Here is a 15,413-nt window from a genome sequence, read left to right as displayed (position 1 = left end):
ATAAAATCTTAAAAAAAAATAAATACCCACTCTATGCCAGGCATTGTAGGAGACACCAGGGATGCCCTAATTACCAGTTAGTCATAGTCTCTGTCATTCTAGCTTGTAGTTTTGACTTAGTTTATTTTGTTTTCAAAAAAGGTGTGGAATGTTTTCTGTAGGAAGATTGCAGTCGAAAACATATTAGCTAAAGGGGTACTGAGGTCACTTCTGTTCACAGATGAGGAATCAAGAAAGTGCAGACTGTGAACCTCTTTTGTTCCGTGTCTCGGCTTCAGCACAATTCCGGTCCCATCAAAGGCATCCAGTCAATATTTGTTGAATTAATAATAAACACAAGACTTGCCCTACCTACCTCAACTAATGTAGGCATGTGAGCACAGGCAGACTCAGGGAGAAAGAATGAATTGACTGAGAAAGGCCAGTAAGTGGATGTTCCTGATGTCCCTCTAACCTGCCCCTCCCACAGCCTTTGCATGTCGGCAAATACCCTCCTACGTGCTCCCTGAAGACCCCAGAGCATCCAACCCACTGGCAAGGCCTGCTGCTTTGACCTCCCAAGCACGCGGTGACTTTCCCCACCACCAGCGTCTTTCTCCTTCCTCTTGTTCTTGCAGATCTTTGTTCTGACCCTCTGACTCCTCTCTGGCGTTCAGATCTCATCCTAGGGGCTCTCTCCAACCACCCTGGCCCCTTCCCTAGGTCTCTGGCTCTAAGTATCCACCAGGCACTGTCTCCCATCACCTGTTTCACTCTGCATGGCACTACTGGTTCCAGCTTCCTCTGGTCATACCTGTCCTCCCCCTGCTTTCCCCTATTCCCCACCCACCAGAGGTGAGGGCAGGGCCTGGCCTGGCCTGGCCTGTCTGGGCACTTCTCCCATCCTGCTGCACTTATTTCTTATTTGTCTTTGAATCCACAGCTCCTAGAGCAGAGCTTTGTGAAATATTTCATTGAATACTCAGTGACTTAATGCTACCCGTACTGGTTATCAGACAATTGAGATCCTTTTCAGCCTTGAGCTTGACTGAGTCAGACAAAAGAATTTTGTAAACTCTTATACACAGACTGTATGTAGATTAAGTACTGTTGATACTACTATTACCCAACGCTACAGCCATGGCAATGCAGCGTTGCAGGACTTTTCTCATCTTTACCCTGGAAATAGTACCCCCTCCAGGTGTTGGAGGTGGTGGAGGACAGGTAGCTGGGAATGATCTATAGGGCAGAGCCTAGAGTCCAGTTCCATCTAACAGCATCTGTCCCACCTTTCCAGTGCAAAATTCTGAGGGTGCAACGGCCTTAAGAAGCAGGGACTGACTGCCCAGTGGGAAAGCTTTGCAGCAAATGCTGGGGGGCCCAGGAGGGAAGAGACCCCGCCGGTGTGAGCCAGGCCCTCCAACTACATAGTTCACTTAAACCTCACAGTGGCGCTTTGAAGTAGGTGCCATCTTCTCCACTTTATGAAGGGGGAATGGAGAACCGGGGAACGTGAAGCTCAGAGAGGTTAACTATCTCACACCCAAGACTCACAATTAATAAGATGCAGAACCTGTATTCCAACTCAGCCCTGCAGACTCCAGAGCCTGCTGTCTCTGCTACATCCCCCAACTGCCTAAGCCCTCATGCGACCCAAGGGCAAAGCCAGACATGGCCCTCCAGCAGATTACAGAGTTTGGGAGGAAAGGAAGAAGCTCCTTCTCCCAATGACTAGGTCTACCATGCTCAGTCATGGGAGCAAACACCACCTAGGGATGCCCCGCTCCGCACTGCCATTGCCAACCAGACCTAATCTGGGACACCCACCCAAGGCTTAGAAGAAGCCCTGTCACCCCCAAATGGGACTAGAAAAATTCTCAGATGAAAACATTCAAAGTCCTGCAGCTCCTCCACCTACCAGTGGAACCGTTGTGACCTCAGCACCATGAGCAGACAAGTCCCAGGATGGAGACACAGACCCCAGACAGGCCTGCCGCTCACCCAGCCCAGGGACTCCAGCCCCTATAGCAACTGGAAAGGGAGCAAAGAGAAGAGAGCTTTCTAGGAGGCACAAGAGTGAGGCATGAGCCTTGGCAGTCCTATCTCCCTTACCCTTTGCTTTGCAGGAAAGGGGGTATATGGACTTCATATGTGAGCCTTATGTGCATGGTTCCTGTGTGTGACCTTGTGTGGCTGTGTGTGTGCTGAGTGCACACATGAAGTGATGTATCTGGAAGAACAGAGGCTTGTATTTGTGTATGTGTGTCCATGGTGACCTAAGAGTATACTTGCAGAAGTACCATAGTGCTCTGATATTGTTTTATCTTTGTCTATTTGCTCTATTCAGTATAGAATACATTCAGTAAAGTACTCAAATCTAAAGTGTACCCCCTAGTGAATAATAAACATATATACACCCATGTAACCAACACTTAGATCAAGATCCGTAAGTTTTCCAACATTTCAGAAGTTTCCATCGTGCTATTTCCAAAAACTGCCCCGCTTCCCCAGTCAGTAGTGTTCACTATTCTGACTTGTATCATCATAGATTAACTTTACCTTTTAAATTTTGTATGTATGAAATCATACAGAGTTTGCTCTTTTGTATCTATTTCTTTCCTTCATTATTATATCCATGAGATTCAACCATAGGTCATTGAGCTTAGCACTAGGTAATGCTTGTCTACTGTTGAAATATTTTCCATCATATGAATATACCACAATTTATTTACCCCACCAGTGATTGACTTTTGGGTTGTTTCAATTTTTAGCTATTATGAATGCAGTTACTACGAACATTCGGGTACAGGTATTTTGCTAGACACACGAACTCATTTCTCCTGGCTTATTCTTGGGTCATAGAATCCTAAAATATTCACATAGCTGATTCAGCCAGACTATTTCCCAAATTACCTGTACTAACTTATATTCCTGACAACAGTGTGTAAGAGTTCCAATATTCCCCATCCTCAGCAATACTTATCATTGTCCATCTTTTTCATTTTAGCCATTCTGGTGTCTATGTAGAGATATTGTGGTATGAATTTGCACTTGCCTGATGAGCATCTTTTGGCACTGATTGGCCATTGAAGTATCCCCTTCTGTGAAGTGTCTGAGTCTTTTTTTTTTTTATTCATTCATGAGAGATGCACAGAGAGAGCCAGAGACACAGGCAGAGGGAGACACGGGCTCCTTGCAGGGAGCCCGATGTGAGACTTGATCCCAGGATTCCAGGATCACGCTCTGAGCCTGAGCCACCCAGGCATCCCAGCGTCTGAGTTTTTACAGAATTATAACACCTATTGAAGTAGACACAAATGGTTGCAAAACAGACAGCAGAGCAGAATCATCCTGAGAAACTTAGCAATATAACAACCAAGCAGCCTGGCATTTCCACAATTGCTAATTAATACACCTAGTTAGCTAGTTGTACCAGTTAATATAAATGTAAAACTGAACTTTACATATTGAACCAGTTAGACATCGCTGAGCCACCCAACTTAGAATCAGCAGGGAGAAGGAGACAGAGATGAGAACCAAGAGCCTCCCCTGGGCTCTCAGCCCCAGCCCGAGGGCTTCCCTCACTCATCTTACTGACTATTTTTCCTTTAATTACAGGATCCGGACAGCAATCAACCCCTGAACAGCCTTGGTAAGTTAAAATCCGGCTTCCCCTCATCCACCTCAGCCTCCAAGTTTCCACCAGTCACCAAATAGATACTAAACCCCCCTTGCTTGGCCCTCACCACTGCCACCAAGGGCTAAATGCTGTGGAAGATCTCCATCCACCCACCCATTCATCATTCGGCAAAAATGTATTAAGCAACTGTAAGGTCCAGGATAATTCTAGAAGCAGGATGCCTGGTCTCCAGGGAAATAGGACCAACAAACCTAAAGCCACAGGAGCGGTGATTCTCCAACTCATTCAGTCACTCACTTTCTTATTCATTCAACAACTCTGTGGATGCCTGCCACATGCCAGGATCTGGGCTAGACACTAGACTAAAGCAGGAAATAAGACAGCCAAAGTCCCTGCCCTCATGAAGTTGTTCTGACCATGCTGCCACAGAATAAGCTAGACACAGGTATTTTCTCTGGTAGACTAGAAAATGATAGTGTTTGCCTGATTTACAGGAGAAGAATAGTTTAAGAGGTAAAGTATTCCCAAATTTAAGGGAACACTCTTCTTTTTCCCTCCCATTCCATTCTGCTAAACCACTGATAACAATTCCTGGTAGCCTGCTGGATTAACAAAATGAGTGAGCAAAGCACAAATTAATATGACAAATCAACAAGGAAATAACCGATCCCCCTTACTTCAACAATTTTAGGGCCTCAAATTAATAACGATCATAAGCATCTTCCCAAGTAAGATGGCACCTAGTTTATTCTTTGGAATTCGATAGACCATCATGTCCCTGGAGAACACCAGACATCCGAGGGCTTTACCACCTGAGTAAGCCTGAGAACTACCCAACCAGAAAACAAGTTAGATTTGCCACCAATGCCCATGTGAAGGGAGTTCGAGAAGGAGAGAGCGGTGCCAAGCCATCAGAGATAATAGCGTCATGGGTGAGGCACGCGTTGACAAAGCCCCCACGGGAATAGACTATCACAAAACAGAAGGATGTGATGAGGGTTTCAGTGGTGAAAGGGAAGAGGAGTAAAGATTCAGAGGTAGGAATGAAGGCAGGTGTGCAAGGACCAGAGGGGAGCTGCCCGTGTGGCCCTGGGAGCTGGTGAGGATTAGCAGCGGGAAGTCCATGTGGCAAGGAGACAGGGGCCAAATCACACTGGCTTTGACAGTCTGAAGAAGAGCATGGTCTAGATTGGGAAGTCACGGAGGGTTCTCGAGCAGGGATATGACAGCAACCTGCTGGGAGGCTCTGTCCCACAGTGGTGGGCAGGACAGGCTGGAGGAAGGAACGGTGGCAGGCAGGGAGGCTCCTCATAGCTCATGGTGGCTTTGTTAACTTTAAGTATGAAACATAAGCCAAGAAAACTCTGCAGTTCCTGATCATGTTCTTCCTGAAAGCATCAGGGAGGCAGAGACATCAGGACCTGGACAGGGGAACTCATGAAGGGACTGGACTCCCTTATAGACAGTCCACCTCTGAGAAAATAAGCGCACCTTGCATCCCCAGCGGGAGGTGCTCAACAAAAAAAATCACTCATGGAGGAAGAATGAACGAAATGTCACCATGCCCACGGCCTCGGGAAAGAGGACAGTTCTGCACACTGACTGCTAGAACTTTAAAATGATACCTGCTTAGATTGATCAGCTCCTTGGTGCCAGCCCACATCCCCAGGGCCTCAGCTCTGCATCCAAGGCTTCAACTCCCCTGAGGAAACGCTTTCAACAGATTCAATGATACCAGCATTTACTGAGCACCAGGCTCTGGCTGGATGCCATTCTCTGCTTTTAAAGAGCTGGGGAAAGAGATCGAGACAGACATATAACTAGCCACCATTCCAGCCAGAAAACAAGACCTAGAAGATGGAAAGGATGTGTGCTTAAGAGATCAAGCAAAGAACGGTTCACGTATTCATTTGGCAAATATCTGTTGAGACACCAGCAACTCAGCAATGAACAAAAAAGAAAGAAGAAAAAAACTCCTTATCTTCATAGAGTCTTCATTTCAGGCAGGGATGGGAGGGGACAGAGAGTATATGTAATATGTAAAATACAGGGTATGTTAAGAGCTGATAAGTGGTATTTTTTTTAAATGGGGAAGGATGACAGGAAATGATTACCTTTTTATTTAATTTTATTTAAATTCAATTAATTAACATAGTTTTTATTAGTTTCAGAGGTAGAGTTCAGTGATTCATTAGTTGGTATAACATCCAGGGCTCATTCCATCTTGTGACCTCCTTAATGCCCATCCCTCCACCTCCCTCCCCTCCAGCGACCCTCAGTTTGTTTCCTAGAGTTAAGTCTCTTATGGTTTGCTTCCCTCTCTGATTTCGTCTTATTTTTCCCTTCTTTCCCCTATGATCCTCTCTTTTCTTTCTTTAATTCCACATATGAGTGAAATCATTCCTCTGTTTTAAGGCATCTCCAGGCTCCTACCTGGTTTCCCTAACCCCAAACTCTTGTTCCCATCCACCTCCTTCCCAATGAAAGATTCATCTTTCTAAATATCAAAAATATGATCATGTATCTCTGCTGCTCAAAGCTCTCCATGGCTCCCCACTGCCTTCATGATCAAATCCAAATTCCTGGCATGGTATTCAAGACTCTCCACAGACTGACATTGCCAGTCCTGCCTCCACAACATGCACCGGCCCATGTTATACCTCAGGAGCTCACAGTCACCCACCCCTAGGCCTTTGCCCAGCTGGTCCACCCTAACCACCCCCCCCCCCCCACCTCACCTACAGAGTCCCATTTAAGTGAGTGCTTTGATGGCGTCTGGCAGTACTGGAGACTGTGTCCTTGTTCACATCTTCCCCCAAACTGCTATCTCCTTAAAAACAAGGACCATTCTAGGGACTCCCTCTCTGTTGAGTTGGAGATGGAGGCCATTAGGATGCATTTATTAGGACTCTATGAGCATGTAATATGTTGGAGGTCCCTGCCCTCCTCAAGCTTACAATTTAATCAAAAGATAAGTCAGAAGAGAGGATAAATGATAGTAAAGCAAATGAGTACTTGCCTCTCCAGGGGCAGTTCCAAGGCAGACTGGCCAGGGTGAAACATCCCAGAATAGGCTAAGACAAGGAGAAGACGCCATGGTCTGGAGGCTCATTAGAGGGGCACAGGTGAGAGATGGATAAGCCTGGGTAAGCAAAGGAGATGGGATGACGGGGTGCTGCTGAAGCTAAGCCCAATCTGCAGGAATAAAACCCCAGTGCTAAGCAAAACTGTCCCCGAGAGACATTCTGCAGCTCAGCACTGGGGTCAGAGGGCAGGGAGGCTGTGGGCCTCGGCAGGGATGGTCTCCAAGTGCTGACCTCAGGCTCTCTCCCTCTGCCTCACAGATGTCACCCCACTGCGCAAACCCCGCACTCCCATGGAGACCTTCAAAAAGGTGGGGATCCCCATCATCGCAGCCTTGCTGAGTGTGGCGATCATCATCATCGTGGCTGTCCTCAGTAAGTGGCGGCCCTCACCCCCTCATGACTGCCCCCACCTCTGTCCTCACCCCCACAGTAAACAGCAGCTCCTGCCCACGCCTCTGAGCACAACCCTACCCTCCACCCTTCCACCGAGCAGTCCTGGGCAGGTGATCTGCAGAAAGCTTTGTGTGACATGTGTCTACCCCCGGCTTTGAAGGGAGCCTTCCAAAAAAAAAATGAAGGGAGCCTTCCCCAGGAGTGAAAGAAGGAGGTGAATGCAGCCCCCACCTACCCCGATAATCTCTGCCACAGGGAAAGCACAGCTGTACATGGTACAAATCCATGCAGGCAACTGGCCCCCCGGAGGCCAGGAGGCCCCTGCCTCCTTCATCAGGAGTCTACAGACACCTGAGCACCCCTACTGGCTAGAAGAGAGGCAGGGACACCGACAGGAGGCACCAGGGAAGCCCACCCAGGTAGACAGCACCTCCGCACCCCAATTTCAGCTCTGTCTTCTCAGCCAGCGCCTGAGACCCAGTGTGATGTAGGGCAGGCCACTCAGGGACAAAGAGTGAACTGAATGACCCGCAATGTCCACATCCTGGTCTCAGTTGTGAGTGTCCTTGCTTCTCCTCCCCCATAGTCACAGCAGGCTACTGACTGTGCTTTCAGGGTGGGAAGTCATCTTTTGACCTCTGCCAACTGCACTCTCCTCTCATCGGTAGAACATCCCATCTCTCCCAGAAGGATATTGGAGATAATGTGTGTCAACTACCTGGATGAAAATCAGGTTGTTCAAAAGTATGGGTCATCATATAGGGTACAGAGATGTGACCAAGGCCATAAACATGTGTTTGCTAACCCAGCTGGGACAGGCCCCTCAGGAGCCTGCACCTGGAACCATGGTGGCATTTCCACCAGCAGTAGTCACTGATACTCAGAGATCACCAAGCCCAAACCCTCCTCCTCCACTTGAGCACCTAGGCTGAGAGTGGGGGTGTGGCAGTGAGAGACAGCTGGGACAGGGCCCTGGGGACCCGGCCTGAACAAGTGCCTTTCCGTCTGCGGCAATGGAAGTGCAGATCCACAACACTACCACCACCAGATCCCTGAGAGCCCTGCTGAGCCGTGAGATGCGGATTTCTTCTTGACCTTGGCTGGCCCTTGGCCGTGGGTTTGCAGCAGCATAAGCAGAGCTGCCATCCTAAGCCTGTTCTATTTAGACCAGCGTGAAGGAGAGGGTGCTTTCTCTGAGCACATGCCCTGCCACACTGGAGACGGAAGGGGCCTGATTCATCCAGGGCGTGCCGGGCAGGCAGTGGTGCATGAGTTAGAATTGGGGTCTCTCCGTCCCACAAGGCTCCCCTGTGGAATCTGAACCTCCATTCCAGGCAAAGCTCCCTCAACTTTTTGGCTTCTGGGGTCTCAACTGGTGACACTGTCCTGGCTTTGTCCCAGGAGACTAGAGTGACCCTGCCTTACCCTGGCTCCTGACCATGAACTAAACTCTGAAGGTCTAGGAAAGATGCAGCCTGCTCCTTCTCCAGTGCTCCCTCACATCAGGGGCACCAGGGCCAGCAAATCCCCTCTTGAACCCCCTCAGGTTTAGGCATGGAGAGGCAGCAAAGAGCTTAAGAGTTAGACCCTGATTAGAATCCTGCTGCCTTGGGAAATAAACCCCAACTCTAAGCCTTGGTGTCCCCCCTTATGATGTGAGTTAATCATGACACCTGCCTCCTCAAGCTGTTGTCAGGACTGTACAAAGCAGCTAGGCAGGAGGGCCTCAGCCTATCAGGAGACTTTACAAACATTAGACTCATTCCCATCAGCCTGAGACAGCAAAGGAGCAACAGAATTTGAAAGCAGCAGGCAGAAGACAAAACACGACAAAACACCGACCCCTCGGATCTTTCAGTCCCAGATAAAAACACCTAGTTCTAGAACTGCCCTTGATGGTTGCAAGACGCTCAAGGCCACCAGCTCACCAAATGTTCCCAACAACCTCACCCCACTGTACAGATGAGAAAATGGAGGCCTTAGGAGGGAAAGGACCAGCACTCTCATCTTTGGGCTCCAGGCCCAGTGTCGTCTATCCATTACCAGAGGCACGTGCCAGCCCCAGAGAGTAGGAGGCCAGTGGTAGCTGTTCCTAAATTTCTCCCACACATTCTCTCACTTAGCTCCTCAGCCATTTGGTAGGTATGGGACAGGTGTTAAACTTTACAGATAAGGAAACTGAGGCTCAGGACCAAGTAAACAGGCTACTAAGTGGCATCACAGGGTCTGGAACCCTCATCTGCCTGCCTCGAAGCCAGCGTACTCACAGGGAAACACAGCCTAGCCCACCCCCGGGGCTGCCTGCTTGACTGTCAGCCGTCTCTGCCCTCTCCCTGCCTCTGCCTTCCAGTCAAGGTGATTCTGGACAAATACTACTTCCTCTGCGGGCAGCCTCTCCACTTCATCCCAAGGAGGCAGGTGTGTGATGGCCAGCAGGACTGTGCCTCAGGGGAGGACGAGCAGCACTGTGTCAAGAACTTCCCCGATGAGTCCCCAGTGGCAGGTGAGTCCAGGGGCTGGAGGGACGAGGGGAGTAGGCACAGCAGGAAAGCAGCCCAGGTCCCCCTTGGTCCACTACTTAGCATCTGCCTACTGGCTTGTCAGTCTCCATCCCCACTGGAAGGTTTTTAAGAACAAGAATAGGACCAGGTCCTGCCGACTAGATCTCCAATATCCGATGAACAAATGCAGACCAGAGAGACAGGAAATTGTGACATAGCCTGCCCCGTTCTGCTACACCTGGGTAGAACTGAGGTAGGTGGCTAGATTGGATAACCCTGGGACAGTTGCCTCCTTTCTATGAAATCTGTTACTTCCGAGGGACAAGAAAAGCGAGTGTAAGGCCATTAACTAGCTATTGATCCTCCTACTCATTAGGTGTTTATTGTAACATGCTATGTAACAAAACTGAGCTAGGTCCTTCAAAGCAATTGGAGATGTTTCCACCAAAAACTCATGCTCAGGAGATGAGTGTTGGGGGCTTTTAAGGGTCAGGACTAAGTCCCTTCTTGGGTATATCTTCTTTTTTTAATCATAAGGCAAATGCCTATGAGCTCCTGCCCTCCTACTGCCAACAGTACTTCCCTCTCAACCTCCTCCTTCCTCACCGCATGTGGAGAAGGAGCTAGGTTCCTCGGTGAGAAGTACCCCAGGCTAGGCAAGCTATTGGGCCATGAGTAGAGTCACCATATATCACCAAAACTGATATCTAGAAGAATGAGAGGGAGAGCTATTGGTAATTGTGCCAGGACAACAGGTCAACCTGGAGGTTGTTCCCCGGACATCTGGTCACCCTAGCTACCATCAAAATGAGGCTCAATCCAGCAAAGCCAAATGGAAGAACTTTGCTTGAGATTGAAAGGGTTGGTGTTCTATGATGCTCTAGGGTCTGGGTGTAGGCAGGTTGTGCTGGTCCCATGATGAATTCTGAGGGAGATGGGCCAGACAGGCCCCTGTCTTGCAACTGACCCGGGTTCTTCCCCTTCAGTCCGCCTCTCCAGGGACCGATCCACCCTGCAGGTGCTGGATCCAGCTACAGGGAGCTGGGCCTCTGCCTGCTTTGACAACTTCACAGAAGCTCTGGCCAAGACAGCCTGTGGGCAGATGGGCTATGACAGGTACCCAGCTCAAGCCTCCAGAGGCTGGCCCCCAACCCCCGTTACCTCTTCCATCCCTCCCCCTTTCCTTCCTCCCTTCCTCTTTCTTTCCTAAAAATATATAGATACTGGAGTCAGAATCGCTCTTGAACCTGAACACTTTCACATATAAGCAACATGAAGTTTAATCTCCTAAGCCCCAGTTTCCTCAATGGTTAATTGGAGAAAGTATTGGTAACGTCATAGGATAATGATCAGGTGCAGCGAGAAAATGTAAGCCTCCCCACTCACCCTAACACACACATCTGGCTCCTCAAGACCCTCACTCCTTGGCTCTGCAAGAAGCCACCCTGTCCCAGAATATATTTACTTATTCAATGTCCCATTGGTTAAAATTCAGTGTAAACAAACCTGATTGCATTGGAGCCCCATCAGCAAATCTGTAGAGTAGTTCCTAATCTTCACCAGATGAAGAGTTATATAATCATAAGGGTGATTTGCATGTTGGGTTTATATTCATTTGATCTTGGCAAAAACCAGAAAAGGTATTTATTACTGTATCTATTTTAGAAATAGGTTCAGGGAAGATAAGTAACTTGCCTGGGTAGGAGCTGGGAGAGAGAGGCCTGGCATTGGTGCCCAAGACCCCTTAATTCCTGGGCTTGGGTAATTCTCTCTCCTCCCAGGGCTTTCCCTGCAAAGGGAGAAGTGAGGCCTACCGATCACTCAGAGAACCTAACCAGAGAGGAGGAAAAAGGACCCATGTATTCAGCTGCAGAGTGGGGGAACCTCTCCCTGGCAGGCCCCCAAGGACTCTAAGAAACTAGACCCAGAGTCTAGGCAGAAATGAGAAATGCTAGGCAGACACCGTCAATCACAGAACTCTCTCCCATCCACGCCCCCCCCCCTGCCCCCAAGGCAGCCTCAAGGTCCTTTTTCCATACGTGCTCCTCCGGGTGGCATGACTGATCCATCACACCTTTCGGCTCCCTCTGCTCTCTGGCTAGCAGGTCTTTGCTGCTCACCGTGGGGCACAACCCCGGACAGGACACCTCTGCCTGCTTCATTTTTGAGGAGAGCTGGGGAGGTAACCCCCGCCCCAGCCCTGCCTTACCCCTCCCCCCCCAGGCGGGCCCAGCCCAGCCTCCCCTGCAGCCAGCCCCTCCTCCCCACTGCAGTCCAGCGTCGGACTGCAGCGTCAGCAGTGCCCGCACAGGCTGCGGCTGCCTTATGCAACCAAGGTGTCTCTGGGGCTTCTTAAGGTAACAGGTTCCTGGAATTTCTGCCCTTCCAGAGAGATTGACGTGCCAAACCAGCTGGCTCCTTGAGTTCTACAAAATCAAAGCTGGTTAGAATTATTCATTAGGGTGGCTTGGTGAACAGAGGTTAACTTTCCGGGGACTGTCCCTTTCCAGCGCTGTCCCTCCTGCCGGGTCTTGGATTTCTCTCTCCTTCCTCTACCTAGGTCAGCAGTCCTTCTTGTCCTAGGACCATAATACCCGAGATGGTTCAAGGTGGGAAGAGCTCTGGAGATCACTGCATCCACCTCTATCATTTTATAAAGGGAGAAATTGAGGCTTACGGAAACCCAGGGAAGGGTGTGACCTGTCAAGGTTACACATCGAGCTAGTGTCAGAGGCAGGATGAGAACCTCCATCTCCAGGGCTCTAAAACCCAGCACTGCCACACTCACGTCCCTCCAGGCATACCTGGGCCTGTGAGGTGTACAGGATTCCTGGCCCCAAATGCGAGAGCATCAGTGGCTGGCCGGCCGGCCAGTGTCTCAGTCAATCTGACCTCTGCACACAGAGCCAGTACTAGCATGGCTGGATGGGGAAGGATGGGACAATCAGAACAATGGGATGAATCAGGGGAGCCTTCCTGGAGGAACAAAGACTTAAACCCAAGGTTTGAAAGAAGAAAAACATGGATTAGGGGTGAGAAAGGGTGAGGGTGGTCTGACTGAAAGACTCTTCTGGACTCATGTGAAGACTGATCTCATCCTGTCCTATCTCCAAGGGAGCCATAAATGTACCACCACTACCAAATTCAGCCCAGACGCCTTGTTCAGAAAACCAAATATCACATTCCAGTTCTCTGGCTGTGAGTGAGAGAAAAAAAAAAAATGCTAGGACATTTGAAATAGGGCTATAGCTGGGAGTTAGGAAAGCATGTCCCTAACATTTGTCCAGAGCTCTGGGGAAGCAAGAACACATCAGCATCGTGCCTAAAGCCAAGTCCTGGGAGAGGAGGCTACTCTTCCCATCTTCTTCTAACCTCCTGCCCTAGCTCACATCTCTCTCCCTCCCAACATGAGCAGCAAACCCACCTTCAGAGCTGTGGAGATCAGCCCAGACCAAGATCTGGATGTTGTTGGAATCACAGAGAACGGCCAGGAGCTTCAGGTGCAAAACCCAAGTGGGTAAGTGGGAGGATGCCTTCCGGCCCATAAGAGGCTCACATATGGAGGCTGCCATCAGGGGTGCAGGCAGGCTACCCTGAGCAGGTGCAGCAAGGGGAATGTAAGCCAGACAACAGGAAGAACTCCAGGCCATGCAGACTGTTAGATACCAAGAGCTAGAGAACCAGATTTCTGAGAGGTTTTCTGGGTTGACTCCCTTTTTTATATATGATAGACAGCTGGACAAAGTGTGCTGTCCACATGTTAGTGGTCTTTTCATCCGAGTAAAATCAAAAATTTTCCTACTGCTCTGTGTTCCTGATTAAACCCAATAGGCAAGATTCCAAAGGTCACCGTGTCCTTCCCAGCCACTCACCCGGGCCAGAGTAAGACCTCTCCACGTTCCCAGCCCTCCAGAGAAAAGGCCACATGGCTTTTGGCAGTGGCCTGTTCCTCTGCCTCACCACCCTGTATGAGAGGTCAGCATCTAGATAAAAATGGCCACGTTGCTGCAGAGAACCCCAGAGAGGATGCTGCTGACGGCTGCTTATTCATCAAAGAGTAAATCTGAAAAAGGACCAAGATGGTAGCAGAATGATGTTTGCCTGTAATTCCATTGAAATCCCACTTCTTGTCCATTTGAAAGCCCACAGTGTAACAGACAGTGTTCCAGGCTCTGGTCTCCTCCACTCCAGGAATGCCAAGGGCTCGGGTTGGGCTCTGACACAGGCAAGGCCCAGCACACAGTGGGTGCTTAGCAGCAGGGGTTTTTGAATCCAAACGAATCAAATTGAACTGAACTAAGCGGCCATGCACTTTCCATATAGTCCCCTAGCATGTGGGTTCCAGACTTCCAGGTATTGGGACAGGGGCTGGGGCCAACACTACCAGAGGACGGGAGTCCTCGCCTCCCACAGAAATCACAAGGCTCTGTGTCTCCCTTCCAGACCCTGTCTCTCAGGCTCCCTGGTCTCCCTGCACTGCCTCGGTGAGTACACCCCCTCCCTGAGCGTTTGGGCCCTGGGCCAGCAATGAGCAGAGAGAAAGCCCTTCATCCTCATTCTTAAATTTCTCAGATCCTAAGTTTCTGTTTTGTCCCAAACTTACTTCTTTGGGTCTTGGGTTTGTAGGTCAGTGCTCCTTCGAGTGGGTGATGCTGAGAATTCTTTGGGACCATGCACTCACAAGCCCGCAAGCTAAGCAGAAAGCTAGCAGGGAACAAAAAGCTGGAATGGACGCACTGGGACTCCATCCCCTCCTCCTCCCTGGTCAGGTCCATAAGGCCTCCTCGGGCACTGTGTGCTCAGCCATCCAAGATCAGATCATTCAGTTTAGCAAAAATACACTGAACAGTTAGACCACGTCTAGCACTGTCAGGTGCACTAGTTCAAAGTAGAAAATACCAGACAAGTAACAGAATTGGCCACTCTCCTTGGGAGCCTGCAGCAGAGAGAGAGAGAGAGAGAGAGAGAGAGAGAGATGCAAGGCCACGGGTGGGAGGTGCCAAGACCAAGCAGTACTCACAGCCAACTTGCCACAGGGAGACCCAGGCACCAACGAGTCCCACTGGCTTCCAGTGTGACCTTGAGTCATTTGCCTGACCTTTCTGAGGTTCCTCTTCCCAAGAAGGCCTTGCATCCAACTGCCCAAGGGGATCCTGGGAGAACCCCAGCTCTTACAGAGTAGATCAGAATAGGAAACAAGCTGTGACCCAGCCTGTCCTCCAGGCTTGTGGAAGAACCGACCAGAGGCTGCCCCATTGGCCAGAAACTGGACAGGCTGAGTGGAACCAGGTCATCATCCCCCACCTCTGCCGTTGGGCGGTAGATGTGCTCTCCTGTTGGATGTTAAGAATTTTTGTCACTATAACGTGACACCCACAATCCCTGATGCATGGGGACCGATACACAGTGGGTAGCCAGTGAATGACTGAATGGCTGGCACTAAATGGCACAGGCGTCACAGAGAGGTTTAAGTCACAGACCCTCCTTTGAGGAGCCATCGATCTCACTGGGAAGAGCTAAGCACAACAGAAACAAAAGGCAGGCCAACGGCATGGGCAAGCTAAGGAAATTCCAGGACAAGAAAGTCCCCAGGGGTTGGGCAGCCCCAGGGAGGTGGTGCCCAGGCTAAACACTGAGAGGTAGGCTCCCAGAAGGGAGGGGCCACGTCTGTCTGTCCATCTTTCCGTCTTGTCCTCCCCTCTCTTCCCAGCCTCCCTGAACACAGCAGGCGCATGATACAAATTTGCTGAGCGAATCAATGGTTCAGATAAACAGCAAAGAGGAGAGCTAGCATCGCAGGGATGGGGGTTTCCT

General features: G+C 49.8%; 1 protein-coding gene across 2 annotated transcripts in view; it reads left to right on the top strand.

The window, feature by feature from the left end:
• TMPRSS4 (transmembrane serine protease 4) overlaps positions 1-15,413 on the top strand; it is a 35,284-nt gene that overhangs the window by 12,580 nt on the left and 7,291 nt on the right. For both annotated transcript variants that reach the window (XM_038536008.1, XM_038536007.1), the window contains exons 2-7: positions 3,598-3,631; positions 6,964-7,077; positions 9,449-9,601; positions 10,586-10,715; positions 13,015-13,116; positions 14,043-14,083. In XM_038536008.1, the coding sequence (XP_038391936.1) occupies positions 3,598-3,631; positions 6,964-7,077; positions 9,449-9,601; positions 10,586-10,715; positions 13,015-13,116; positions 14,043-14,083 (574 nt within the window). The remainder of the gene's footprint in view (positions 1-3,597; positions 3,632-6,963; positions 7,078-9,448; positions 9,602-10,585; positions 10,716-13,014; positions 13,117-14,042; positions 14,084-15,413) is intronic.

This window comes from Canis lupus, chromosome 5, assembly GCF_011100685.1.
Source record: "Canis lupus familiaris isolate Mischka breed German Shepherd chromosome 5, alternate assembly UU_Cfam_GSD_1.0, whole genome shotgun sequence".
NCBI lineage: Eukaryota > Metazoa > Chordata > Mammalia > Carnivora > Canidae > Canis > Canis lupus.
The sequence above is the reverse complement of the archived record's forward strand: the minus strand, read 5'-3'. Positions and strand labels throughout refer to the sequence as shown.